At 42.0% G+C, this 26,753-nt stretch overlaps 1 protein-coding gene across 1 annotated transcript in view; it reads right to left on the bottom strand.

Annotated features, from left to right (window-relative positions):
- Positions 1-26,753, bottom strand: part of LOC140733237 (mitogen-activated protein kinase kinase kinase 5-like) — a 175,785-nt gene that overhangs the window by 90,032 nt on the left and 59,000 nt on the right. Inside the window, exons 7-9 of the mRNA XM_073056295.1 lie at positions 15,216-15,386; positions 9,264-9,376; positions 261-420 (exon numbers count right to left, since the gene is read on the bottom strand). Of these exons, the coding sequence (XP_072912396.1) occupies positions 261-420; positions 9,264-9,376; positions 15,216-15,386 (444 nt within the window). The remainder of the gene's footprint in view (positions 1-260; positions 421-9,263; positions 9,377-15,215; positions 15,387-26,753) is intronic.

Raw genomic sequence — 26,753 nt, 5'->3', positions numbered from 1 at the left:
ATAAATAGCAATAAATAATGAGAACACGAAATAACAAGATAAAGATTCCTTAATTTGAGATAATTGGTTGTGGAAACCTCTCAATAGATGGGCAAGTGAGTATAGTTATCCCCTTTTGTTCAAGAGCTTTATGGTTGTGGGGTAGTACCTGTTCCTGAGCCTCTTAACCTTCACCAATTCACAGAAGACCCAACTATCTCAACCTTCCTATTTCTTATATTTACAAGAACCCTTACAAAGCGGCTTATTATTCCTCTTACCAGGCAGGTGCTTTGAGTTTAAAGAGCTTCTCAGAAGCCATAATAACTCGGTGTGGATCATTCGCTAACATACTGGCACCAAGGAAAAAGCCCACATCCCAGTAACTCTGTATCTTTTCCAAGTTTCCCTTCCTCCCCAGAAGGCTGCTGAGTTTCACACCTGCATAAATTAGAAATATCACCAATTATTATCATCAATAACAGTATAATCATTATCAATGTATCATCAAAGCCAAAGCAAAATCATAGCCACATGAATATTTTAACCAGACTAAGTGAAGTCTACTGATTCTTTTAATCCACCTTCAAATTGCAGCATTCTCAGGAAGTTCAGTTTGGAGAAAGTCTATTTAAACACCGAGAAATTACAAGTTACATGGTGAAGTCACTTGGTTAGACATGCTCGATTTAGATACAGTTTTGTAATTAATATTTAATGACAATGAAATTAAATTTCATAAGAGGCATTGATAACAAAACACATGAGATCAAGCTTTTTAATTTTAATTTTAAGATTTCTCCACCCTTTCAAATGATTCTATAACTTGCAATACGGGTACTTTTATTTCAGCGGTCACAAAAATAACATTTTATTTCCCCTTAGCTTTACTTGGGAAATTGCCATGAAATTACAGTGATACTTTAAATTTAAGACTGTGATGACCACAGACATGAAATCACAATGTTTACTGTATATACATTTGAGCTAGTTGGCTGAAATGTAAAATGCCATGTCAAAGACAAATACGATCCATAAGAAAGGTGTTCGGTCCCTCTGATCTAATTGTAAAAGCTAAGTGGTGCGTTACCCCATGCCCATGTCATGAAATGGCTCGCACAGTGCTGTGAATCAAGGTAGAATATATTCTACAATGAAAAACTGCATTATGGTACCAGTGAAAATTCAAACACAATCTTTTTGTATTTGTTCACACAATAGTTTCAGTCAAACTATAACACTAAATACCTGTGTATTATTGCCTACCTGTAAGTAGCATGTGTACCCATGGTACTCACATCAAACCCAAGTTCACCCTCACTCCCTTGGCTCTGATGGCAATATTTAATGCAGAACAAACAATATACTACACACTTTCTATAGCTTCGGAACATTTCACATATTCCAGAGGTCCAACTCCTGGTCTAATAATCTGCTTGAAGGCTTTGAATTTGCCTATCAATTAGGCAGAATTTGCAGGAGGAAACTGGGCAGGGGAATTTGGTGTTTTAACTCTCACTTTAACAACTAGAAATTGACATTCACACAAAATGTTGAGGAACTCAGCAGGCCAGGCAGCATTAATGGAAAAAAGTAAACAGTCGACATCTCGGCCCAAAACGTAGACTGTACTCTTTTCCATAGACACTGCCTGGCCTGCTGAGTTCCTCCAGCATTTTGTGTGTGTTGCTTGGATTTCCAGTATCTGCAGATTTTCTTATTTCAGAAATTGATATTTCTGCCTTGCAGTGCAACAATCAGTTATGTAGGAACTGATTTAACTTTAGTTTAGCTTCATTTATATCAACAAGTGCACCTTTAAAAAATATTTATTTGATCATTTGTGTAAGGTGACTTAAACAGATAAAAATATTTGGACTAGATTATACTTTCTGGAGTTTGCATCAATCAGCTTTATGGGGTGTGAAATAAGAGGATAAGCTTTGCAGGGATTAAATATTGGATATAATCCAAAGGATTGCATTCAATGAAACCTCCAGAGGTATTGCATTTATTGATAAAATAATCTGGGTCTGTTGTTTAAAATCAACAATGAAGTCTTTCACCATATCATTTTATTACATGCAGAAATATTAAAAGTAGATAATTAAAAGAGTAAATGGCTCTCTTCAGTGATCAGTGCTTTGGGTATTGGTTTTCTTGATCCCTAGTAATGGCTGAACCTTGGAGTGTGACCTGCAATTTGTAAATTTTCAGATGACACACTACTTGGTAGCACAGTCAACTGCAAAGATAGTCATAGACTGCATCAGGATATGGACGGGGTGGTGAACACATGGTAAATAAAGTTTAAAGAGGAATACAAGGTAATACATTTCTGTAGGAGGAATGAGGAGAGAGAGAGCAGAATAAGGCTTACAGTCTAAAGAGAATGCAGGTGCAGAGGAATCTGGGGGAAAGTCAATGAAAAATGTTGAAAGAGCAGTTGAAAAATCAGTCACTATTTTAGGCCTTAATTATAATGAGAAGCAAAGAGTATAGAAGGAGGGAAGTCACTCTGAATCTTCAAAAAACATGGGTCTAGCCTCATCTGGATTATTGTGGTCATCACAATTTATAGGAAAAAATGTGAAAACATTAGAGATGGTCCAAAAAAAATTGAAGAGAATAGTTCAGGGATGAGCAGCCATAGTTTGAAGGTCAGTATACAGGCTAGAATGTTCTCTCTAGTGTTCAGAAGACTGAAGTGTGTTTGACAGTGTTATTTCTAATTATGTAGGATTTGTACGGCATGGATAGTGGGAGGCTGTTCCCTTTGATGGGAGGGGCAATAAAAAGATGTCACTTTTATAAAATAAAGGAGAAGAAAATGAAAATTGAGGAACAACTATTTTTGGCTGGAATCCAGAATTCAAACCTACAGATGTGGGTGGAGGATAAATTGATTTTTAGCCTTCAAATGGGAATTGAACAAAAATATGGGAAGAAAACCATGAGGCCATGGAGAAAGGGTTGAGGATTATGTTTGGCAAAAACCTCTGTAGACATTACGGGCTGAATGGCTTCTTTCTGTGCTGTAACCATTCCTAAGGTACATACCTTCCAACAGGCAACAGGCTGTGCGGTTAATCAAATCTGAAGACCATAAAACATAGGAACAGAATTGGACCCATTGAGTCTTCTCGGTCATTTCATCATTATTATCCCTCTCAACCCTATGCTCTTGGCTGCTTCCTGTAACCTTTGGCACCCTGATTAACCAAGAACCTCTGCTTTAAATATACTCAATGACTTGGCCTCCACAGCTGTCTGTGGCAAGGAATCCCACAGATTCACCACATTATGGCTAAAGGAATTCCTTCTCATCTTTCTAAATAGATGTCCTTCTATTCTGAGGCCATACCCTCTGATCCTAGACTCACCCACAGGAAACATCCTCTTCATATCCACTCTATCTAGGCCTTTAATGGGGAATTTTTTCCCCATTTAGAAACTAGTCTGTGCCTTTATTCCTTCTATGAAAGTATATGATCGTACTCTTCCCTACGCTATATTCCACCTGCCACAATCGAATCATTGGGGTGAAATTCAGCCTTGGCAAAGGCATAAGGCAGAAAGGAGCAGATTAATTGTCCATGATGAACAGTGTCCAAATTTCATTGATTTCACATTGTTTTCAATGGAAACTAAAATCCAACAGGATGACAGTACCTGTTTTGCTCCACAATTAGTGATGTTGTTCATCCCTGTCTAAGCTAATTGTCCTTTCGTCCTCCCTCAGCTTATGTAAAACACACATGTTTGCATGCTCAACTGTGGCTCAAACTGAGTAATATTTTCTGCTGATTCTAAAGCAAACACGAAAATCTGTCGGTCTCCATAAGCTCCTGTTTCCGGGGTTGTGGTTGAGAATGCTTATTTTTAGTACAGCAGATGCATTTTGCATTCTGTCGAAACTCTTATTTCATTGAGTCTAAATAACTATATGTCATGTGCCTCCCTGCAGGATTGGTGGAGGGGATATGGAGGAGAGTTTAGGTTTGTGTAGCAGTGGTCCCACAGCTCAAGCATTCTACTCAATATTACCTGATACTCTCAGCTCAGATCTAATTAAGAGGAAAATAATTTGGGTTTTTTCTTCAAGCTGGAGCTCCACCCATTTAAAAAATTACAAAGTTCCACACCAGGATGGGTACATCTCTGCACATGATCCCTCCCCCACCCCAATGATTACACAATCATACTATCTACGGGAACTGTGTAGAGGCAGTGGGCTCTTCAACAATTGGACAGAAGTACTATATCACATCCTGTGTCAGAGAAACTCTGGGAATTTCCGTTCTTGTGAGCTATTGAAAGACTTTGGGAGCTGCTGAATGAAGCACAAGATGAAACAGCAGCACTGCTTGTGGAGCTGTTGTCTCAGAGCTCCAGTCCCAAGGGTATAATCCTGACCTCCTTTGCTGTCTTTATGGAGTTTCCTGTGACCGGGAGGGTTTTCCCCAGCTGCTCCGTTTGCTCCCTAACCTATTGGCATTAACTAGCTAATTGGCGGCTTCAATTTGACCCCAGTGTGCGGATGAGTGGTAGGATGGGGGAGAGTTGAAGGAATAATGGGAGAAAAACATGGGATTATTATTGTGAACAGAGTCCTTGACAAGGATGCCTTAGACCCAAATGCTGGAGTATCTGAGGCTGGGATCGAGACACGGTCTCAAACGGGATCGAAAAACTGAGCACAAAACAAACGCTAGACGAAATCACTGGTAGACTTATGATTGAGCACTGAAATTATGGTCAGGTGTTCCTTAAATACTCAATTCTTAACATAGAAACATAGAAAACCTACAGCACAATACAGGCCTTTCGGCCCACAAAGTTGTGCCGAACATGTCCCTACCTTAGAAATTAGGGCTTACCTATAGTCCTCTATTTTCTTGGCACCCAAAACATGACTATCAATTAACAGGAATGCCTTAAGCCCTTAAAGGGGCCTTGGCAGCTATCCGTACTATGGAGAGCTAGAACATTTAAAACTCTAAAGCTGGTAGCGTCAAGTAGCAGGACCCCCTTCCCCTACAGCCGATTCCTGACGGCCCTGGTTGCTCAGGGAGTTGGTGATGGCAATCGTGGATGAGAGTCAGATCCAGGATGTCGTTTTCCAGCACCCACCACCTTTCCTCCGGTCTGAATCCCTCCCAGTCTACTAGGTATTGCTGAACGTTTTGAGCGGTACACGCATCCAGAAGTCTTTTCACCATGATCCCCCCCACCCCCTCGATAAACCTGTGTGGCGGTGGAGCTGATGGTGGTTGGGCGAAGGAGCTGGTGCAGACAGGTTGATTTAGAGATGTGCAAGGTGGGTTGATCCTTCTGGTCACGGGGAGCTGCAAGGTGTAAGCCACCGGGCTTACTTTCCTCAGGAACTTAAGGGGACCAATGAACTTGGGCGCAAACTTTCTAGATTCTACTCGAAGAGGCAAGTTATGAGTGGACAGCCATGTCTGTTGTCCAGGCTGAAATGTGGGTCCCAGACTTCTCCTTCAGTTTGTCTTGTCACTGCCCTCCGGGTAGAGGCCAGCAAAATCTTTCTTGCCCTCATTCATTTCTTCTTGCACTGTTGGACAAGATCTCTCTGCCGCAGGGACCCCAAACTCGGCTTCTTGTTCCGGAAAGTGGGGTGGAGGATAACCAAACTGGACCCAAGCGCTGGCATCCCAAGCGCGAGTGCTGTGAGGTGTTGCGGGCGATCTCTGCCCACTTCAAATGGTCACACCACTCATCAGGTCTTTCTGAGGCCAGGTATCTCAGGATCCTGCTTGGTCCGCCCCGTCAGGCTGTTGGACTGTGGGTGAAACCCAAAGAAAAAGCTTACTGTTGCCCCTGTCAGTTCACAGAAATCCTTCCAGAAATGTGATGAGAATTGTAGACCACAATCTGAGACAATGTCTACTGGGATTCCATGGACCCTGAAGCCCTGGTCCAGGACAATCTTGGCCGACTCTGCCGTGGAAGGTAGCTTCTCCAAGGCAAAGAACTTATAGGCTTTTGAAAACCAATCGACAACCACATGGATGAGAGGTGTATGGAGGGATATGGGCCAGGTGCAGGTCAGTGGGACTAGGCAGAAAAACGGTTCGGTACAGCCAAAAAGGGCCAAAAGGCCTGTTTCTGTGCTGTAAGGTTCTATAGTTCTATGTTCTAATGAGGACTAGCCTAGGTCTCCAGGAGTCAGGTGCCCTTTTACAGGTCATTGGTCACTAGAGCATCTGGGTGTTGAAACACCATGCTGAAAACAAAGCCCCTGACAATGACTGGACCAAGCATTGATTCTCCCCTCTCTCCAGTCCCCGGGTGGGTTATGCTGGGACAGCCAAGGGTTCCCGAGGATTGGGGTGTGAGTGGAGAGTCAATAATGTAGAAGGTAATGTCTTCCATACGATCCCCTCTCCTCATCTGCAATTCCACTGTCTGTTGCTGGATCTGCCCAGAACCTTGCGGGCAACCATCCAAGTCAGTTGCGGGTAAGGACTGACTCAATTCTCGGAACTGAATGTCGAACCAATGGGCGATTCCTCTATCCAGAAAATTACCCATTGCCACAGAGTCCCCAAAAGCCTTCACTTAGCCCAGGTAAACCCTGCCTTCAGCACAAAACCAGATCCTTGGGGTTGGGTGTAAGTGGCTGCTACCGTCACAGTCCTCCTGACTTTGGACAGTCTTAGCAGTTCCCCAGGTGGCTGCAACTTCAGACATTCAGCCCACTGGTGACCTGCTTCCCCACAGTAAAAGCAGTGACCTTGACTCCAGTGTCGGGGCCTCTCTTTGGCAGAAAGTCTAGTGCAACCGATCTGCATGGGTTCAAGTGGATTTGGAGCAGGCGACGGGCTGGTCATGACCCGAGGTTGGGGAGTGGAACAATGATGCATTGGGTCTGGGCTCAGGCTAGCCTCCTCCGCCTCATGCCAGACAATTATTGAGACAAATGGACTGGTCGATGAGAACCTCTAAGTTCCCTGCTGACTCTCCCAAAGTGGCCAAGGCCTCTCCTTTCCAACTCCTCTCCTGGGGCAAGGTCAAAAATTCGATCGCATTGTCGGCCACTGACTGTCCCCGACCCCCCCCCCCCCCCCCCCACCCTGTCGAACCTTCATCAGGCAGTCTGAGGCTCAGCTGGCTTCAGCAGGGTGATGAAACACTTTCCTCATGGCAGCCATGAGCTTCTTCGAATCCACACAGAACTCTGACCTATGTTTCCAATGTGCGGTGGACCAGGCCGGGGCTCTTCCAGTCAGGAGAGAGATAATGAAGGCCACTCTCTCGCAAGGGCCCTGGGTACCGTCAAATCTCCCCAGGGTCGGAAGATGTACTGACTCTGGAGTGGGACTGACTGGTTCTCCCAAGTGGCTCAGGCTTCCTTCCGACCAATGGCTATCTGGAGGTTGTGAATCTCCAAGCTCCGTCCAGAAATACCTTCGCTGTGGCTGGTCACAGTGGACAATAGACTTAGATACCCCGCTGGGTCCATGTTGACTCAATTGTACTGTGACGAGAGTCCTTGTTGAGGATGGCTTGGACCCAAATGCTAGAGTATCCAAGGCTGGGTTGAGACACGGTCTCAAATGGGATTGAGAAACTGAGCACAATATAAATGCTAAGACAAAATCACTAGTAGGCTTACGACTGAGCACTGAACTTATGCTCATGTGTTTCTTAAATACGTAATTCTCAGCACCCAAAACATGATTATCAATTAACAGGAACGTTCTAACCCCTAGATAGATAGATAGATAGATAGATAGATAGATAGATAGATAGATAGATAGATACTTTATTCATCCCCATGGGGAAATTCAACTTTTTTTCCAATGTCCCATACACTTGTTGTAGCAAAACTAATTACATACAATACTTAACTCAGTAAAAAATATGATATGCATCTAAATCACTATCTCAAAAAGCATTAATAATAGCTTTTAAAAAGTTCTTAAGTCCTGGCGGTAGAATTGTAAAGCCTAATGGCATTGGGGAGTATTGACCTCTTCATCCTGTCTGAGGAGCATTGCATCGACAGTAACCTGTCGCTGAAACTGCTTCTCTGTCTCTGGATGGTGCTATGTAGAGGATGTTCAGAGTTATCCATAATTGACCGTAGCCTACTCAGCGCCCTTCGCTCAGCTACCGATGTTAAACTCTCCAGTACTTTGCCCACGACAGAGCCCGCCTTCCTTACCAGCTTGTTAAGACGTGAGGCGTCCCTCTTCTTAATGCTTCCTCCCCAACACGCCACCACAAAGAAGAGGGCGCTCTCCACAACTGACCTATAGAACATCTTCAGCATCTCACTACAGACATTGAATGACGCCAACCTTCTTAGGAAGTACAGTCGACTCTGTGCCTTCCTGCACAAGGCATCTGTGATGGCAGTCCAGTCTAGCTTCTCGTCTAACTGTACTCCCAGATACTTGTAGGTCTTAACCTGCTCCACACATTCTCCATTAATGATCACTGGCTCCATATGAGGCCTAGATCTCCTAAAGTCCACCACCATCTCCTTGGTCTTGGTGATATTGAGACGCAGGTAGTTTGAGTTGCACCATATCACAAAGTCCTGTATCAGTTTCCTATACTCCTCCTCCTGTCCATTCCTGACACACCCCACTATGGCCCTTAAGGAGGCTGTGCCAGCTATCCGTATTCCAGAGAGTTACAGCACTTAAACCTTGTAAGCTGGCGTGGTTGGGGTGTCTCGTAACAATAAAGGGGTGCTCGATGATTGGCACAGACTCAGCGATCTGAGGGGGTGGTTCTTTGCCGTGTCACTCAATGACTCTGTTTGTGGCTTTGGCATTTCTCATCTATGCTCATCAAGAAATCTGATGAAGAACTCTTCAACCCCAACCACAAACACAGTGGATGACTCACTACTTGCATTAAGTGCATACAACTGCAACTACACTGGGACTGAAAATCCAGCCTTCTCTCCATGCTGTAACAGGTTTGATAAACTAAGTACCGGTAGCTGTTTTTGAGCTTTTCTCTTTGCAGTTCTGAAAATCAAGATTAGAATGTGAACCCTTCAATGAAAGCATCCAGCTTCGTCTCCAACATTACACAGCTGAAGTGATACACCACTCAGTACTACTATAACTTTGATAAAGAAATGTGGTTACAAATGTGGAGATTTTAATCAAGATAATATCCTTTCAAAAGAAAACAAGATCCAATGAGAACTAACATTTTCAACATTGAATCATAGCGAAAAGCAGTGTTTCTTCAATAGCTTATTGAAATCTATATACCCAGAAAGTAAGACCAATTACCTGTTTTGTGTAGCTCAAACGATGTGTCAAACTGATGTCCTGCTGCGAGAAGAAGTACAGCTAAATTTATCCCAGAATGTATCGTTGGCTCCGATTCAAAAGCCTTTCCGTACCTTAAACAGATGTTCCAAGGTCAAAAAAAGCTTCACACTGCATGATGACTTTTGAATAAATCTCACAGAATTTAGTTAATCAATGACTACACAACTTGCAAAGTGTTGACTTAAAAATATCTGGTCAAGAATTATTCACTCCAAATTTATTTACGCTTCAAAGAGAATTTCAGTTGTCTACAAATTCATCTCTTATCAGTGATGCTAAACATACTTGCAGCTGACATCCATCATTTCAAAGACAGAGTATACCCGACTGGGGATAAACTTCCTGGTAAAGCTCAATAGATTTTGCGTGTATGCAAAATCCTCTAAATTCTGTGAGCACATTAGCATTTCAGCTCCCAATGGAGTATTAATAAACACCCAGAACTAAATGTGAGTTATGAGCACAGGCTTGCCCACCCACCTAATCCACCAAGTCCCCACATTTTGCCAAAGTATAACCACTGACATTTAGCCATTTAATGGATACTTTCAGTGCAAATGGGAACAAATAGTAGGGTAATGACAGCATGATAAGGATATGCTTATCCTTCTAAACATACAAAGAGATGCCTTTGAAAAAGCTACCAGTGGTTTTCAGTCCATGGGTATCATTGCTACTTATTCAAAAATCTTTTTACAAATAAAAAGCAAAGTTATCATTTAGTACTTTGTTTGGATTATTATTCTATGGCTGCACTCATAGGGTGAACTTTGTTTAGCATGAGAAATAGGACAGAATCACAGCAGATATTCATTTTCAAATGCATGCATCTCCTTGTTAATTTTCACAAATGATCCTAAGAATCTGCTGGCTTTTCTGTCAACAATGAAAAGAGAAATATTGTTGCTGAGTAACAAGCAGAAATAGTAACCAGTGTCAACACTTTCAATTTTCCCCTCTACTCTAATATCAATAAAACTGGGATAGAAACTCCGAAACAAAACTAATTGGGAGAAAAGCAAAGGAGTCCTGAATGAGAGTTGAACTTCATTTTCAATTCAAGCGAGGTTCGTACATATGACATGGTAGCATTGTGACGTATGTAATTAAGTTATTTTACACATATTATTTAAACAAACAAGAATGTTTAATCAAACAATATATTGACATTACTCAAATATTACTGAAATAATAAATACACAATATTCCTCCCTGCTTAGCTATAAATTCCAACAATGTCAAATGCATCTCAACTGTACACAGTATATTACATAATACAACTACTGCATAGACATGCACAGCATAGTAAATTTTAGATTGTCCTATTTAGGTCTAAAGACATAATCACTGTGGAGGATTTCTTACACTTGTGGGATAACATCTTTCCTGAAAAACAGGGTCACTGTGAAACAATCTCAGGTTTTGGGCCTCCTCTGTGGTGGTTGTAGGAGTTGACTCTGGGACTGCAGGAAGTGGTTCTGACAGTTCTAGATGCCCTTCTTCTGGACCTGTTATCATCCCAAACAATGCATGGCAAGCTTCACTGGACAATGTGGATCATAAAGAGTGAGTACAGAGTCTGATGTCACCATTTCCTTTACCTTTTGGAAAGCCAGCTCACACTGCTTTGTCCATTGCCATTTCTTCCTGATCTGTAGTAATGAGGTCAAGAAGGGGAACTCAATAGCCAGGTTTGGCAGGAACCTGATGTAGTAATTCACAAATCCTAAAGAGGACCCACAACTGTGACACATCCTTTGGCCTTATGACATCCACCACTGCATGAATTTTCTCAGCACATTTGTGTAATTCTTGAGCACCAATGGTGTGACCACAGTAAGCAATGCTTGGTTTAAATAATTCACACTTGTTGCATTGTGCTCAGAGCCCATAATCTTCTAAACTTTTTAACATGTCTTGAGATTTTGGAGATGTTCCTTATCATCCTTACTGGTATTAATGATGTCAATCCAGATAACACTGAGCCCCTGGGCAGCCATGCAACACATGGTCCATAGCTTTGAACCAGAGCGCAGGTGCAGATGCTACTCCAAAATATTCCTATTATAATGATAAAGCCCTCTACGAGCGTTTATGGTGAGAAACACTTTGGACTCTTCTTCTACCTTCATCTGGAGGTAGGCCACTGCTAAGTCCACTTTGCCGAAGTATTTTCCTCCAGAAACTTTTGCAAAGATATCCTCTATTCTGGGCAGAGGATATTGATCTGATTTCAGTACTGGGTTGATGGTGGCCTTAAAATCACCGCAGATCCTGACAGACTCATTCTTCTTGACTACTGGGACTGCTGGCATTGCCCATGGGCCCCACACAACTTTGAAAATAATTCCTTCAGCATCTATTCGACCTAGTTCACTGGATACTTTATCATGGATGGTATAAGGAACTGGACAGACTTTGCAAATCTTGGGTGTGGCATTTTCATTTAATACTATTTTACCCTTGATATGTTTGTGTTTTCCAGTGCCATCCTTGAACACTGCTATGGCATCATCCAGTACATTTAATTTATTTTCAGTTGACCCTAATGCAGCTGATGTGGCCTGCAAATGGTTGCTGGATCTCCAATCAAGTTGTAGTTGGCTCAACCACTCATGACTCCACGAGCTGGCCCTCCTGTTTTTACCACCTACAAGCCCAGTATGGCTTCTTGGTCGTTGTATTTCACGAGTTATCTTTTCTCCAGTATAAGTTCCTGGTTGGATATCTGCAGGTTTCAGTTCAGTATCTTTGAGATACCATTGAAACTCATTTTGCAGAATGACTGGAACAGCCAGCCAGTGTCCAATTCCATCTTAATTAATTTGCTATTCACTTCTGGCATAAACCATATTGCTTGTCTCCTGTTAGTTTTCACATTACAAATCTGAAGGCCACTCAGTCCTGCTCTGTCATTCTCATCATTACGTTTTTCAGCAATGGCATGCAGATTAGTGTTCTTTTTGAAATTGCAACTTGTCTTTATATCTTCTTCTCTTCCCTGTGCAGTCTGTTTATTTTTGTCTACCCAACATGCTCTTCCTATGTGTCCTACTTTGTAGCACTTTCTGCAAGCTTTGCCTTTAAACCTGCATTGGGTGGTGGACGTGGGACCCTGCCGACAGTAACAATTTGTTCAGCCAGACAGGTTTCTGTTTAGACATCGCTATTTTGTCCACGCTCTCTTTCATTCCACATTGCCACTCGATTGTGTTCCCATTGATACAGCTATTTCAACTTCTCTTTTAAATGTAAGTTGTGCTTCAGTTAGGACTTATTTTTGAATGCTTTCCTGTGAGATTCCACAAACTAAATGATCTCTCAGTGCATCAATACGCTCATGACTGAACTGACAACGCTCAACTTCTTCAGTTCAGCCACATATGCTCCCCTTCCTTTTGATTCCAATTATGAAACCTAAAGCACTCTGTAATCAACAAGGCTTCTGTTCCAAATGTTCCTGCATTACTTACACGATATTGGCAAAGCTCATTTTGCCTGGTGTGGTTGGAGCAGTACTGTATGCCTGTAAACCCAATGCACTCAGCAAAACTGGCACCTGCTTCTCATCAGCCATTCCATTTGCTTTAAAATACTGCTCAATCTGTTCAGTATACAAAATCCAGTTATCTCTTGTGCAACTGAATGCATCTATCTTTCCAATGTAGCAGCCACTTCTGCTTTTATTAAATTTATGATTATCACCTGTACTCACTGTTCATGAACCTGTGAATTCTTCAATTTTCTGCCTTTTAATATAACTTGGCCGTGTCTGTCTCCTTTTCTGAAGAAGCACATGCTGCACTGTTTTATTAAAATTTGAACTTCAACAGGTAGGTAGTCGTCTTGGGTTTACTTTAAAAATACTTCATTGCCACTGTTATGTTTTGTAACTCCAAAACGTAGAACTAATTGAGAGAAAAACAAGGAGTCCGGAATGCGAGTTTAACTTCGTTTTTACTTTAAGCGAGGTGTGGATGTATGGCGTGGTAGCGCCATTCATGTATTTTTACATATAATCCATAAAGATTTATTTAAACAAATAATGCTTAATCAAATACATTTACAATCTTTCTCAAATATTACTGTAATATTAAATACAAAGCAACAGCATTGATACAGAGCTCCACTTGTAGCTCCAGTCCGAAATACGTCAATAGTACATCTGCCTTGCATGGAGATCACATCATATGTTAATATACGATGGACGGTGGATAGAGGGCAGTGGCTCAGCTCCATCGTGGGCACAAGCTCGCCACCACCCAGGACGTCTCCAAAAGGTGGCATTTCAAGAAGGTGGCAAACATTATTAAGAACCCTCACCATCCGGGTTCTTCTCATTACTCCCATCAGGGAGGCGGTACAGGCACCTGAAGACCCACACTCAATGTTTTAAGAACAGCTTTTTCCCCTCTACCATCAAATTTATGACTGGTCCAAGAGCCATGAACACTACCAGGCTATTTTGCTCTCGTTTTTCACGATATTTACCTTTATATTTCTTCTTGTAACCTACAGTAATGCTTCTGTATTAAACTGTACTGCTGCTGCAAAGCAACACATTTCACAACATATGTCATTGATAATAAATCTGATTCGGATTTCCACTTTTGATCATTTGTATTTTTCCCAGCTGAAATGACAGGAATAGCTGAAGCTAATTATGCTTAATGTCAAAGCTGCATTAAGACTCCAATGATTATACACCAATGAATAATTTTGTTTTTATTCTTGTACCCCTACATCTAGTGTGACAAACTGGCTGATTTTATAGGCACAAAAATCACAAGCCAAATTCACCTGCTGAGCTTACTCAATGACTATAAAACGGAAGCACAATTCTTTTGTTCAGAATGACTTAGAAAGCATGGCTTCAAACTTCTTTTGTGGCAGGGAAAATCTGGCTGAATGAAGGATACAAAGTAAGCCACTGCGCGCTTTGTGTTGGGGCCTGTCACTGTGATGTGTGAGACCCAAGGTGGTGTGTGGCAGTGGAGGGAAATGGAGACGAGGGGGTGACAGATGGTAGCCTGCAAAGTGGGGCATGGGGGAAGGCAGGTCAGTGCAGCCAGGTCTGAATAGGGCTGGGATAGGGACTGGATGAAGTATTGGGTGAGGAATCAAGGATGATAAAGCTTGTGGGGGTATGGGGCTCCATGGGAGACACTCAGCAAAAAGCAAGTTCTTAACTTAAAAGAGTACATACCACAAGCCATTTGCAAGCTCCATATCCTGTCACTACTGAGCCAATGCACAAAAACCACTGAGATCGGGATTAATGGGGTGGTGAGGAAAAGGAATTTCATACCACAGGAGTCCTGAACTCATGACCAGTACTTGGAAGAGAACATTAAGAGCTGTGATTTGCAGGGACCTGGATCCCATGCGGAGGTGGGTGTAAGTTTGCTTTCCACCAATATGAAAAATGGCCTTCTGTGTTGTACATTTTCTGTGATTTCTGGGTCTTCAGATGTCCCTGAGGTAAATGTCACATTTGTTGTGAAGGGATGCTGCCACATGAGTAACATACGAAAGCATTACATGCTGTTGGACACCACTGTGCGTGTCCAGAGGCCTCCTTGCACTAACATGTCAGGTACATGGAGTATTGAGCAATAACAGGAACTTCACTGCGGAAGCAGTACACACCCAGTTACATTCTGCAATCAGTTTTCCAAACACCTTCTGTGCTGTGGTGCAGACACACTTCACGCTGCACGATAGATTTTCGAGCCCATCCCTGGTTCTCGTCTCCCTTCCTCTTTCACACCCTAAAGTGAACATGGTTCTGTCTGCCATCTTTCTTTGGAGCAAAACAAAATTAACTGTGATGTTATTGCATCTACTTTGCACAAACTGGGTTCAAATATGTTACATCTGTGGAGTCTGTAGCATGGCGTGAACACTAACCAGTAAGCACCGTTGTCTCGGCTTTCGGTATCTTGAAAGCCTGAATCCAGAAACATGTCTTTGTAGATCCTTCCTAAGAGGCAATAGATGTCAGACGGAACTTGCTCCTCCGATTGCACCATTGGCAGTAATATAGCAATGGCACTTTGCCGGTCTCCTGAAAGGTTTCTCCTGAAAATAAAACCATAAAGAATGAAATTATAGGCAGGTGAATGATAAACTACAGAGTTTGTATGGAAATGTACTACCAGAAATTGCTTGTCAATGTTCTGATAGCACAGAGTGGTAAATATTCCATAGAAGTTCCCTTAGAAAGTCTCAATTAAAACTTTCAGTAATGTTAAAGACTGCAGTGCAGTGAGAAGTCTCTCTACATAGTCTTTACGTGTCTATGTTGAGGTGGAGAACAGGTGAGAATCAAAGGCCACCAAGTTTAAATCAATAAATGCAACAATAATCTGAAGACACTTTGCTGGAGAGCTGTGTGAATGACAGAGTTGGTTCAGAATGAGATTAGCCAAATGCAGAGGAATCATCTTCCACCTGTGCATTCTAATGTTCTTACATAATCCCAGAGAGCTCAGCTCAGGAAAAAAGAAAACTAAAAAATCAATTTACAGACTCGCACAGCTTCAATTTCAACCTTAAATATTAAATTGTCCGGTGCCAAAGGCTTTATGAATACCTAGCTACTTCTTTTAATAGAAATGTTAATTATTAGGAGATGTTGTTTAAGATGAGAGGGACAAAGTTAAAAGAGATTGATGAAGTGAGTGTTTTACACAGGAAGTGGTGCATGTTCGGAATGTGCCGCCTGGGAGTTGGTAGAAGCAGATATGATAGCAACATGTAAAGAGCATTTAGACAGAGAATTGAAGAAACTGGAAACAGAGAGATAGGGTCATGCAGACAGATGGAATTAATTTAGACCGGTATCATGGTTAGCGCAGGCATAGTGGGCAGAAGGAGCTGTTCCTGTGCCATCCAGTTCTATGTTCTACGGGATTGTATGTACCAGGCTCTCTTCAAAGGAGTGGTAAGCATTCAGCTTCATTGAGTGCTTCTTGTCTGTGGGATATAGGCACTCCCACAGAGTCTCTGGGAAGAAATCCCTGAAATCTATCCCAACAACAATTAAGGTCTGACGATAGACTGGTGTGCAGCTTGGCAAATAAAGTGTGTTTAGCTGGTAAAGGTTATGCACTTTGAATGTACTGTCAAGGTAACCTTTCAGAGTTGGTCTGGTAAATCTTCAAAGCTCAGAGTAAATTGTTATCTCAGCATGTATGTATTTCCATACACTATCTTGAAATTAATTTTCTTGCAGGCATTTACAGAAAAAAAGAAATGCAATGGAATTTTTAATGAAAAAAACTATACATGAACAAAGACTGACCAACTCCAATGTACAAAAGCAAACTGTGCAAATACTGACTACATGAATATCTTTGAAATTGAAAGGAATCTTGACTCCAATTCTCAGTATGAAAGGCATACTATGGAATACTTAAATGCAACATTTATTTTGTTAATGGATGTAAACTGAGTTAGAAAGGAAGATAGATGGAACCATAAGGAAGGATGGGAAAAGACAAATACATTGGGTATTAGTCAAATCACAAACAAGAGAAAATCTGCAGATGCAGAAAGTCCAAGCAACACACACACACAAAAAGTTCCTGCAGCATTTTATGCGTGTTGCTCAGTTGGTATTAGCACTACATTTGCGATAAACTTTCCCAGTAATGCTTGGCTAAAAGCCAACTGGAAGGAAACTCAAATCAGCAAGAGTGAGATATTCTGAAAACAAAAAAAAACTTCTTGAAGTATTGATTTTGAGTTGTGTATGTTACTCTTTAAATACTTTGCAGTTGATTGCAAGGAGCTTAAAAAATAGTCACTGACATTTGTGCAACAATCTGTTGCAGTTGGTGGAAGGTCAGTGATTTTATGAATACAATACTTGAATATTATTGTCACTGGTAATCTGATTTTCCACCAGGAGTTAGAGGTTGCACACAAACAGCTGAACAGACAAAGCCACCAGTTCACTCTCCAATGTAAAACACTCAGCCATCTTCACAACAAAGTGTGGGAAATTGTTTCAAATGAAAACAAGGAATAAGTTTTTTTTACCTCTGGCACATTAGAATTTTGTTTCGACATGCTGCAATTTCATGCATCAATTGCTGAGCATACTCATATCACAAACTGAATTAACTCTTTTTAAAACGTGGCCAGACATCTCATTGAATTCATAAAACTTTAATTTGAATGTAAAACGAACACTTAAATAACTGCCACCTACAAAGTAAGATGCAAGAAAAATCTATGATAAATTGACTAACCACTTATAAAGAAATGTTTTTTCATGGGAAACATAGTTGAAATTCTTACTGAACTCCCAAATGTAAACAAGCAAATCTGCAAAAATAGCAAATACCGATCTGTGCCTCAGATATCAAATGGTTTTCAGGCCTATTATTCCTCTGATAATAATAGTTTATTGTTGTCCAATTAGTCACTTCTGCCAAAAAAACAAACAGAATACGGCAAGTATTATTCTACTTACGGAACTAAAAATAGCTAAATCTCACACAATAAAGGCAGACCATGGAAACTGTTACAATTTTGGACACATCTTTCATCAGAGTATCTAAATTAATTACTGAGCATACCTGACTGCATCCTTCACACATACACTGATAAATACAAATCGGATGCATAGAAATGCACATTACAAAAGATGTAAATAAAACAAAATCACAAGCAATTTAATGATTGCTTGTTGCCAATTAATTCTCTTCTTTGTGCTTGTAGCTGTTAGGAAGTCTTAGTCCATTTATTCATTTCCATTATTTCATTTACACAAAGCATATGGTGATCTCCACAAGAATTCTTCAGCTACAGGAACCAGCTGACAACACTGACACAACCATTATTATCACAGATCTAAGGTGCCAAATAAGTAAAAGTCAACATAATCTGTAATCCTGGGGCAAAGAATATTCCCACCCAAAGTTGCAGAAGGATATCTCTTAGAATATCCTCTCACTTCCAATGATTCACTGACCAAGGTAATAAATGCGGTAATAACAATGTGGTACATGTTCTGAATTACTTGGATACTTTGAAATACAGTAGGTACGAGAACAGCAGGAAGACATTACTTTTTGTTCTCCAGTTCTTTAACCTCAAAACAAAATGTTCTTCCACATTGTGATAATGAGGAAGCCATAATTCAAAGGATAGTTGGGGGGGGGGGGGGCGGGGGTTGGCTTAAGAATTGCCTTTATGTTTAATGTTGATACGCTATCATTTATGTACACCCCATCTATATGAAGCATTCCTTTATTCAAAACTCAACGGAATTTTTAGCATTTAACTGGAATTTTAAAATAGTGGCTCCATGTAGAATAGTGAGCATTCCTCCAAATATCCAGAGTGAAGTTTCAATATACTACAACTACTTCAAAACAAAATATGATACCAATCTGATCAATTTAGTAAGAACCCACGTTATTAGTGTCATAAGTACAAAATAATTCAATGAACTACTGTAGGTCATAGAAGGTCATGGAAAAATTAAGTTCACTTGTATAAGAAAGAAATGGCTGCATTGAAAGGTACACAAATGAGGAGTGTTTGTCGGCTCTTGGATTGTATTCATTAGAGTATAGAAGAATGAGAGGGGATCTCATAGAAACATTTTGAATGTTGAAAGAGTTGGACAGAGTAGATGTGGAAAGGCTGCTTCCCTTGGTGGGTGAGTCCAGAACAAGAGGCCACAGTCTTAGAATTAGAGGGTACCCATTTAAAACAGAGATGAGGAGAAATTTTTTTAGCCAGAGGGTCGTGGATGTATGGAATTCATTGCCACATACAGCTGTGGAGGCCCAATCCTTGAAGGTTTTTAAGGAGCAGATTGACAGGTATCTAATTAGTCATGGTATCAAGGGATATGGGAAAAAAGCCGGAAATTGGAACTAGACGGGAGAATAGTTTAGCTCATGGTGGAGTGGCGGAGCAGACTCGATGGGCCAAATTGCCTACTTCTGCTCCTTTGTCTTGTGATCTTGTGACAAATGTCTCCATTTGTAAATCTTTGTAAATATAAAGTGTTTGATGTATGGTTTGTATTTCAGGTTATATACTGGTTTGCTATGATTACACTACACATAATGCACAATATTAAACAGACAGTACAGTACTAGAAACACTCAGCAGATAAGGCAGTGTTTGTGAAGAAATTAAAAAGTTAACCTTTAAGGTCTATGATCACAGAGTCAGAGACATAGCGGAGAAACTTACAGTAGCCAATTAAACTACCAACCCAGACGTTTTGGGAATGTGGGAGAAAACCGGTGCACACAGAACAAAACTCACACGGAGAATATGCCAACTCCAACACAGAGGTTAGAAATGAACCCAGGGCAATGGAGTTATGAGGCCACAGCTCTACTAAATATGCCACACTGTCAGACCTGCTGAGAATTTCAGATTTTATTTCTGATTTCCAATATGCAGAGCAATTTATTTTTATGTTAAAATAAATGCTTGTTTGAGTGACTAATATGCAACTCATTAATCATTTACAGAGCTAAATGTTGTGTATTTAATATTGCAGTAATATTTGAGTAATATTGTAAATATATTGATTGCTTAAGCATCCTTTGTTGTTTATTACAGGTTGTATGTAAAAATATGTGAATGGCATACGTCATCATGACAGCACATCATACGTGAACGCCTCAATAAAGTAAAAATTAAACATACAGGTTCCGTGCTTTTCTTTTAATTAGTTTTATGCTTTGGAGTTACAAAGAATAACAGTGGTGACAGGCAAGCTTTAGAAGAAACTCGAGATGACTAGCTATCTGTTGAAGCACAAAAAGCTTTCACAGCTGCCTGTGGCAACAAATTCCACAGATTCACTACTTTCTGGCTAAAGAAATTCCTCCTTATCTCTGTTCTAAAAGCTTGACTCTATTCTGAGACTGTACCCTCTGGTCTTAGACACTCCCGTCATAGGAAACATCCACTCTATCAGGCCCTTCATCACTCGATAAGTTTCAATTAGGTCACCCCTCATTCTTCTGAATTCCAGTGAGTACATGTCCAAAGCCATGAAATGCTCTTCATATGACAAGGCATTCAATCCTGGTATCATTTTCATGAACCTCCTTTGAACCCTCTCTGGTTTCAGCACATCGTTTCTGAGATAAGATGCCCAAACCAGTTCACAATACTCCAAGTGAGGCCTCAGCAGTGCTTTATAAAGTCTCAACATTACATCATTGCTTTTATATTCTAGTCCTCTTGAAATGAATGCTAACATTGCATTTGCCTTCCTCACCACAGACTCAACCTGCAAATTAACCTTTAGGGAACCCTGCCAAGGACCCCATGTCTCTTTGCTTCTCAGATTTTTGTATTTTCTCTCCATTTAGAAAATAGTCAACCTTTCAATTTCTTCAACCATAACATTTCCTAATACTGTATTCCATTGGCCACGGCTTTGCCCATTATCCTAATCTAAGTCCTTCTGTCGCCTCTCTATTTCCTCAAAACTACCTGCCCTTCCACCTATATTCATATCATCTGCAAACATGGCAACAAAACCATCAATTCCACCATCCAAATCACTGATATATAATGTAAAAAGGACATCCCAACACAGACCCCTGTGGAATACCACTACTCACTGGAAGCCAACCAGAAAAGGTTCCCTTTGTTCCTAACTCTTTGCCTCTTGCCAATCAGCCACTGCTTTATCCATGCTAGAATCTTTCCCATAATACCATGGGCTTGTATCTTGTAAAGCAACCTCATGTGTGGCACCTTGTCAAAGGCCTTCTGAAAATCCAAGAAATACAACATCAACCGATTTTCTTTTGTCTATCCTGCTTGTTATTTCTTCAAAGAATTCCAACAAGTTTGTCAGGTAGGATTTTCCCTTGAGGAAACCATGTTCACTACAACCTATTTTATCAAGTGCCTCCAAGTACCCTGAAACCACATCCTTAACAATCGACTCCAACATTTTCCAAACCAGAGGTAAGACTAACTGCCTATAATTTCCTTTCTTCTACCTCTCTCCCTTCTTGAAGAGTGAAGTGACATTTGCAATTTTCCAGTCTTCTCGGACCATTTCCAAATTTAATGATTCTTCAAAGATCATTACTAATGGCACCATAATCTCTTCAGCCACCTCTTTCAGAATCCTGGGGTGTACACTATCTGCACCAGGAAACTTAGACCTTCTGTTTCCCAAGAAACTTCCCTGCTAGTAATGACAAATTCATACACTTTATGACCCCTGACACGTGGCACTTCCACCATACTGCCTGCTAGTGTCTTCCACAGAGAAGACTGACGCAAAATACTTACTCAGTTTGTCTGCCATTTCCTTGCCCCTATTACTACCTCTCCAACATAGATTTCCAGTGGAACAATATCCTCTCTTGCCTCTCTTTTGCACTTTATGTATCTGAATAAACTTCTGGTATCCACTTTAATATTATTGGCTAGCTTACTTTCATATTCCATCTTTAGCTTTTTAATTACTTCTTTAGTTGCCTTCTGATGGTTCTTAAAAGCTTCCCAATCCTCTAACTTGCCACTAATTTTTGCTCTATTATATGCCATCTCTTTGGCTTTTATAACAACACACACAAAATGCTGGTGGAACACAACAGGCCAGGCAGCATCTATAAGGAGAAGCACTGTCGACGTTTTGGGCCGAGACCCTTCGTCAGGACTAACCGAAAGGAAAGATAGTAAGAGATTTGAAAGTGGGGGGAGGGGGAAATGCAAAATGATAGAAGAAGACTGGAGGGGGTGGGATGAAGCTAAGAGCTGGAAAGGTGATTGGTGAAAGTGATACCGAGCTGGAGAAGGGAAAGGATCATGGGACGGGAGGCCTCAGGAGAAGTGGGGGGGGAGGAAGCACAAGAGGGAGATGGAGAACAGGCAAACAACTAAATATGTCAGGGATGGGCAAGAAGGGGAGGAGGGGCATTAACGGAAGTTAGAGAAGTCAATGTTCATGCCATCAGGTTGGAGGCTACCCAGCCGGTATATAAGGCGTTGTTCCTCCAACCTGAGTTTGGATTCATTTTGACAGTAGAGGAGACCATGGATAGACATATCAGAATGGGAATGGGACGTGGAATTAAAATGTGTGGCCACTGGGAGATCCTGCTTTCTCTGGCGGGCCGAGCGTAGGGGTTCAGCAAAACAGTCTCCCAGTCTGCGTTGGGTCTCACCAATATATAAAAGGCCACACTGGGAGCACCGGATGCAGTATACCACACCAGCCGACTCACAGGTGAAGTGTCGCCTCACCTGGAAGGACTGTCTGGGGCCCTGAATGGTGGTGAGGGAGGAAGTGTAAGGGCAGTTGTAGCACTTGTTCCGCTTACAAGGATAAGTGCCAGGAGGGAGATCGGTGGGAAGGGATGGGGGGGACAAGTGGACAAGGGAGTCGCGTAGGGAGCGATCCCTGCGGAAAGCAGAAAGGGGGGGTAGGGAAAGATGTGCTTGGTAGTGGGATCCCGTTGGAGGTGGCGGAAGGTACGGAGAATTATACGTTGGACCTGGAGGCTGGTGGTAAGTGAGGACAAGGGGAACCCTATCCCGAGTGGGGTGGCGGGCGGATGGGGTGAGGGTAGATGTGCGGGAAATGGGAGAGATGTGTTTGAGAGCAGAATTGATGGTGGAAGAAGGGAAGCCCCTTTGTTTAAAAAAGGAAGACATCTCCTTCTTCCTGGAATGAAAAGCCTCATCCTGAGAGCAGATGCGGCGGAGATGGAGGAATTGTGAGAAGGGGATAGCATTTTTGCAAGAGACAGGATGGGACAGGTAGCTGCGAGAGTCTGTAGGCTTATAGTAGATATCAGTAGATAAGCTGTCTCCAGAGATGGAGACAGAAAGATCAAGAAAGGGGAGGGAGGTGTCGGAAATGGACCAGGTAAATTTGAGGGCAGGGTGAAAGTTGGAGGCAAAGTTAATGAAGTCAATGAGCTCAGCATGCGTGCAGGAGGCAGTGCCAATGCAGTCGTCGATGTAGCGAAGGAAAAGAGGGGGATGGATACCCATATAGACTTGGAACATGGACTGTTCCACAAAGCCAACAAAAAGGCAGGCATAACTGGGACCCATGCACGTGCCCATGGCTACACCCTTGGTTTGGAGGAAGTGAGAGGAGCCAAAGGAGAAATTATTGAGAGTAAGAACTAATTCTGCTAGATGGAGGAGAGTGGTGGTAGAGGGGGATTGGTTAGGTCTGGAATCCAAAAAGAAGCGAAGAGCTTTGTGACCATCCAGGTGGGGGATGGAGGTATACAAGGACTGGATGTCCATGGTGAAAATAAGTCTGTGGGGGCCAGGGAACTTAAAATCATTGAAAAAATTCGAAGCATGAGAAGTGTCACGAACATAGGTGGGAAGAGATTGAACAAGGGGGGGGGGATAAGACAGTGTCAAGGTATGCAGAAATGAGTTCAGTAGGGCAGGAGCAAGCTGAGACAATAGGTCTACCTGGACAGGCAGGTTTGTGGATCTTGGGTAGGAGGTAGAAACGGGAAGTGCGGGGTGTGGAAACTATGAGTTTGGTGGCAGTGAATGGGAGATCCCCAGAGCTGATAAGGTTGATGATGGTATAGGAGACAGTGGCCTGGTGCTCCTTAGTGGGGTCATGATCAAGAGGTAAATAAGAGGAAGTATCAGAGAGTTGTCACTGTGCCTCGGCCAGGTAGAGGTCAGTACGCCAGACAACAACAGCTCCCCCCTTATCAGCAGGTTTTATAGTGAGGTTGGGATTGGTGCGGAGGGAGCGGAGAGCAGAGCGTTCAGAAGGAGTGAGGTTGGAATTAGAACAGGGTGCAGTGAAGTCGAGACGGTTGATGTCCCATCGGCAATTAGCAATAAAGAGATCCAGAGCTATCTTACTGTCTTTCCTTTCAGTTAGTCCTGACGAAGGGTCTCGGCCCGAAACGCCGACAGTGCTTCTCCTTATAGATGCTGCCTGGCCTGCTGTGTTCCACCAGCATTTTGTGTGTGTTTGAATTTCCAGCATCTGCAGATTTCCCCATGTTTGCCCTTTGGCTTTTATGTTGGCTTTCACTTACCTTGTTAGCTATGGTTGTGCTATCTTTCTTTTAGAGCACTTCTTACTCTTTCGGATGTATATATCCTCTGCCTTCCGAATTGCTTCTAGGAATTCCAGCCATTGCTGCTCCGCCATCATCCCTGTCAGTGTTCTCTTCTAATCAATTCTGGCCAACACCTCTTTCATGTCTCTGTAATTCCCTTTACTCCACTGTAATAGATACACCTGACTTTAGCTTTTCCTTCTCAAATTTCAGGTTGGACTTGCTCATATTAAGATCACTTTTCCCTACAGATTCTTTTACCTTACCAATTCTGGTTCATTGCACGACACCCAATCCAGAACAGCTGATCCCCTGATGGGTTCAACCACGATCTACTCTACAAAGCCATCTTGCAGGCATTCTAGAAATTCCCCCTCCTGTAATCCAGCACCAAACTGATTTTCCAAATCTACTTGCATATTGAAATCCTCCATGACTACTGTAACATTTCCCTTTTGGCATGCATTTTCTATCTTACATTGTAACTTGTAGACCACATCCTTACTACTTTTCACAGGTCTGTATATAACTCCCATCAGGATCTTTTTACTCTTGCACAGTTCCTTAGCTCTACACACAACTATTGAACACCTTCCAACATTATGTCACTCCTTTGTAATGACTTAGTTTCATTTTTTACTAACAAAGCCACACAACCCTGTCTGTCTCCCTGCCTGTCCTTTCAATACAACATGCATCCTTGGACCTTAAGCTCACAGCTAAAATCTTCTTTCAGCCATGATTCAGTGATGCCTACAACATAAGACATAGGAGCAGAAGTAGGCCATTTGGCCCATTGAGTCTGCTCCGCCATTCAATCATGGGCAGATCCAATTCTTCTAATCAACCCCACTCCCCTGCCTTCTCCCCATACCCTTTGATGCCCTATCTAATCAAGAACCTATCTATCTCTGCCCTAAAAGCACCCAATAACTTAGCCTCCACACAGTCACTCGTGGCAACAAATTCTACAGATTTACCACCCTCTGACCAAAGTAATTTCTCCACACCTCAGTTCTAAAAGGATGTCCTTCAATCCTGAAGTCGTGCCCTCTTATCCTAGACTCCCCTATAATGGGAACTCCAAGGAATACAGCCCAAGAGCTGCCAGACGTTCCTCATATGGTAACCCTTTCATTCCTGGAATCATTTCTGTGAATCTTCTGTGAACCTTCTCCAATGTCAGTATATCCTTTCTAAAAGGAGCCCAAAACTGCACACAATACTCCAAGTGTGGTTTCATGAGTGCCTTATAGAGCCTCAACATCACATCCCTGCAGTTATATTCTACACCTCTAGAAATAAATGCCAACATTGCATTCGCCTTCTTCACCACTGACTCAACCTGGAGGTTAACCCTTAGGGTATCTTGCACAAGGACTCCCAAGTCCCTTTCCATCTCTGCATTTTGAATTCTCTCCCCATCTAAATAATAGTCTGTGCATTTATTTCTTCCACCAAAGTGCATGACCATACACTTTCCAACATTGTGTTTCATTTGCCACTTCTTTGCCCAGTCCCCTAAACTATCTTAAGTCTCTCTGCAGGCTCTCTGTTTCCTCAACACTACCTGCTTCTCCACTTATTATTGTATCATCGGCAAATTTAGCAACAAATCCATTAATCCTATAGTCCAAATCATTGACATACATCGTAAAAAGCAGCAGTCCCAACACCGACCCATGTGGAACTCCACTGGTAACTGGCAGCTATCCAAAATAGTATCCCTTTATTCCCACTCTCTGTTTTCTGCCAATCAGCCAATGCTCCACTCATGCTAGTAACTTCCCTGTAAATCCATGGGCTTTTATCTTTCTAATCAGCCTCATGTGCAGCACCTTGTCAAAGGCCTTCTGAAAATCCAAGTACACCACATTTACTACATCTCCTTTGTCTATCCTGCTTGTAATTTCCTCAAAAATTTGCAGTAGGTTAGTCAGGCAGGACTTTCCTTTCAGGAAACCATGCAGGCTTTGGCCTATCTTGTTACGTGCCTCCAGACATCCCACCTCTCCCAGAAGTTCCAGGAGTCTCCCGTGTATTGATAGCAGCTCCCTGATGCCCGCAAATTATATACAATATCCTGGAAATCGATTTTTTTGAGAGGGAGAGGAAGAGGAAGAGCAAGGGCAAGAGGGAGCATCCTGATTGGTCTCTCTTCGTGCTAAGCAGGCCTATCAGTTTTCTCTGTGGGCGGGCTTTACAGTCAACCTCAAAAATAATGACAGTGTTGCTCGCTGCACTGTTTGCAACAGTGACTCTTCTATTGCCCGTGGTGGGTTAAAATGTAAAAGACACGTTGAGGTGAGTTTAACAAGTGTCATTCGTTTATTAGCATAGCTAACATTATTTAAACTAGCTGGCTGGCTGTTAAGGAGCTACT

Source organism: Hemitrygon akajei, chromosome 9 (genome assembly GCF_048418815.1).
Source record: "Hemitrygon akajei chromosome 9, sHemAka1.3, whole genome shotgun sequence".
Taxonomy (NCBI): Eukaryota; Metazoa; Chordata; class Chondrichthyes; order Myliobatiformes; family Dasyatidae; genus Hemitrygon; species Hemitrygon akajei.
Note: the sequence above shows the minus strand (reverse complement) of the source record. Positions and strands in the feature narration are given on the sequence as shown.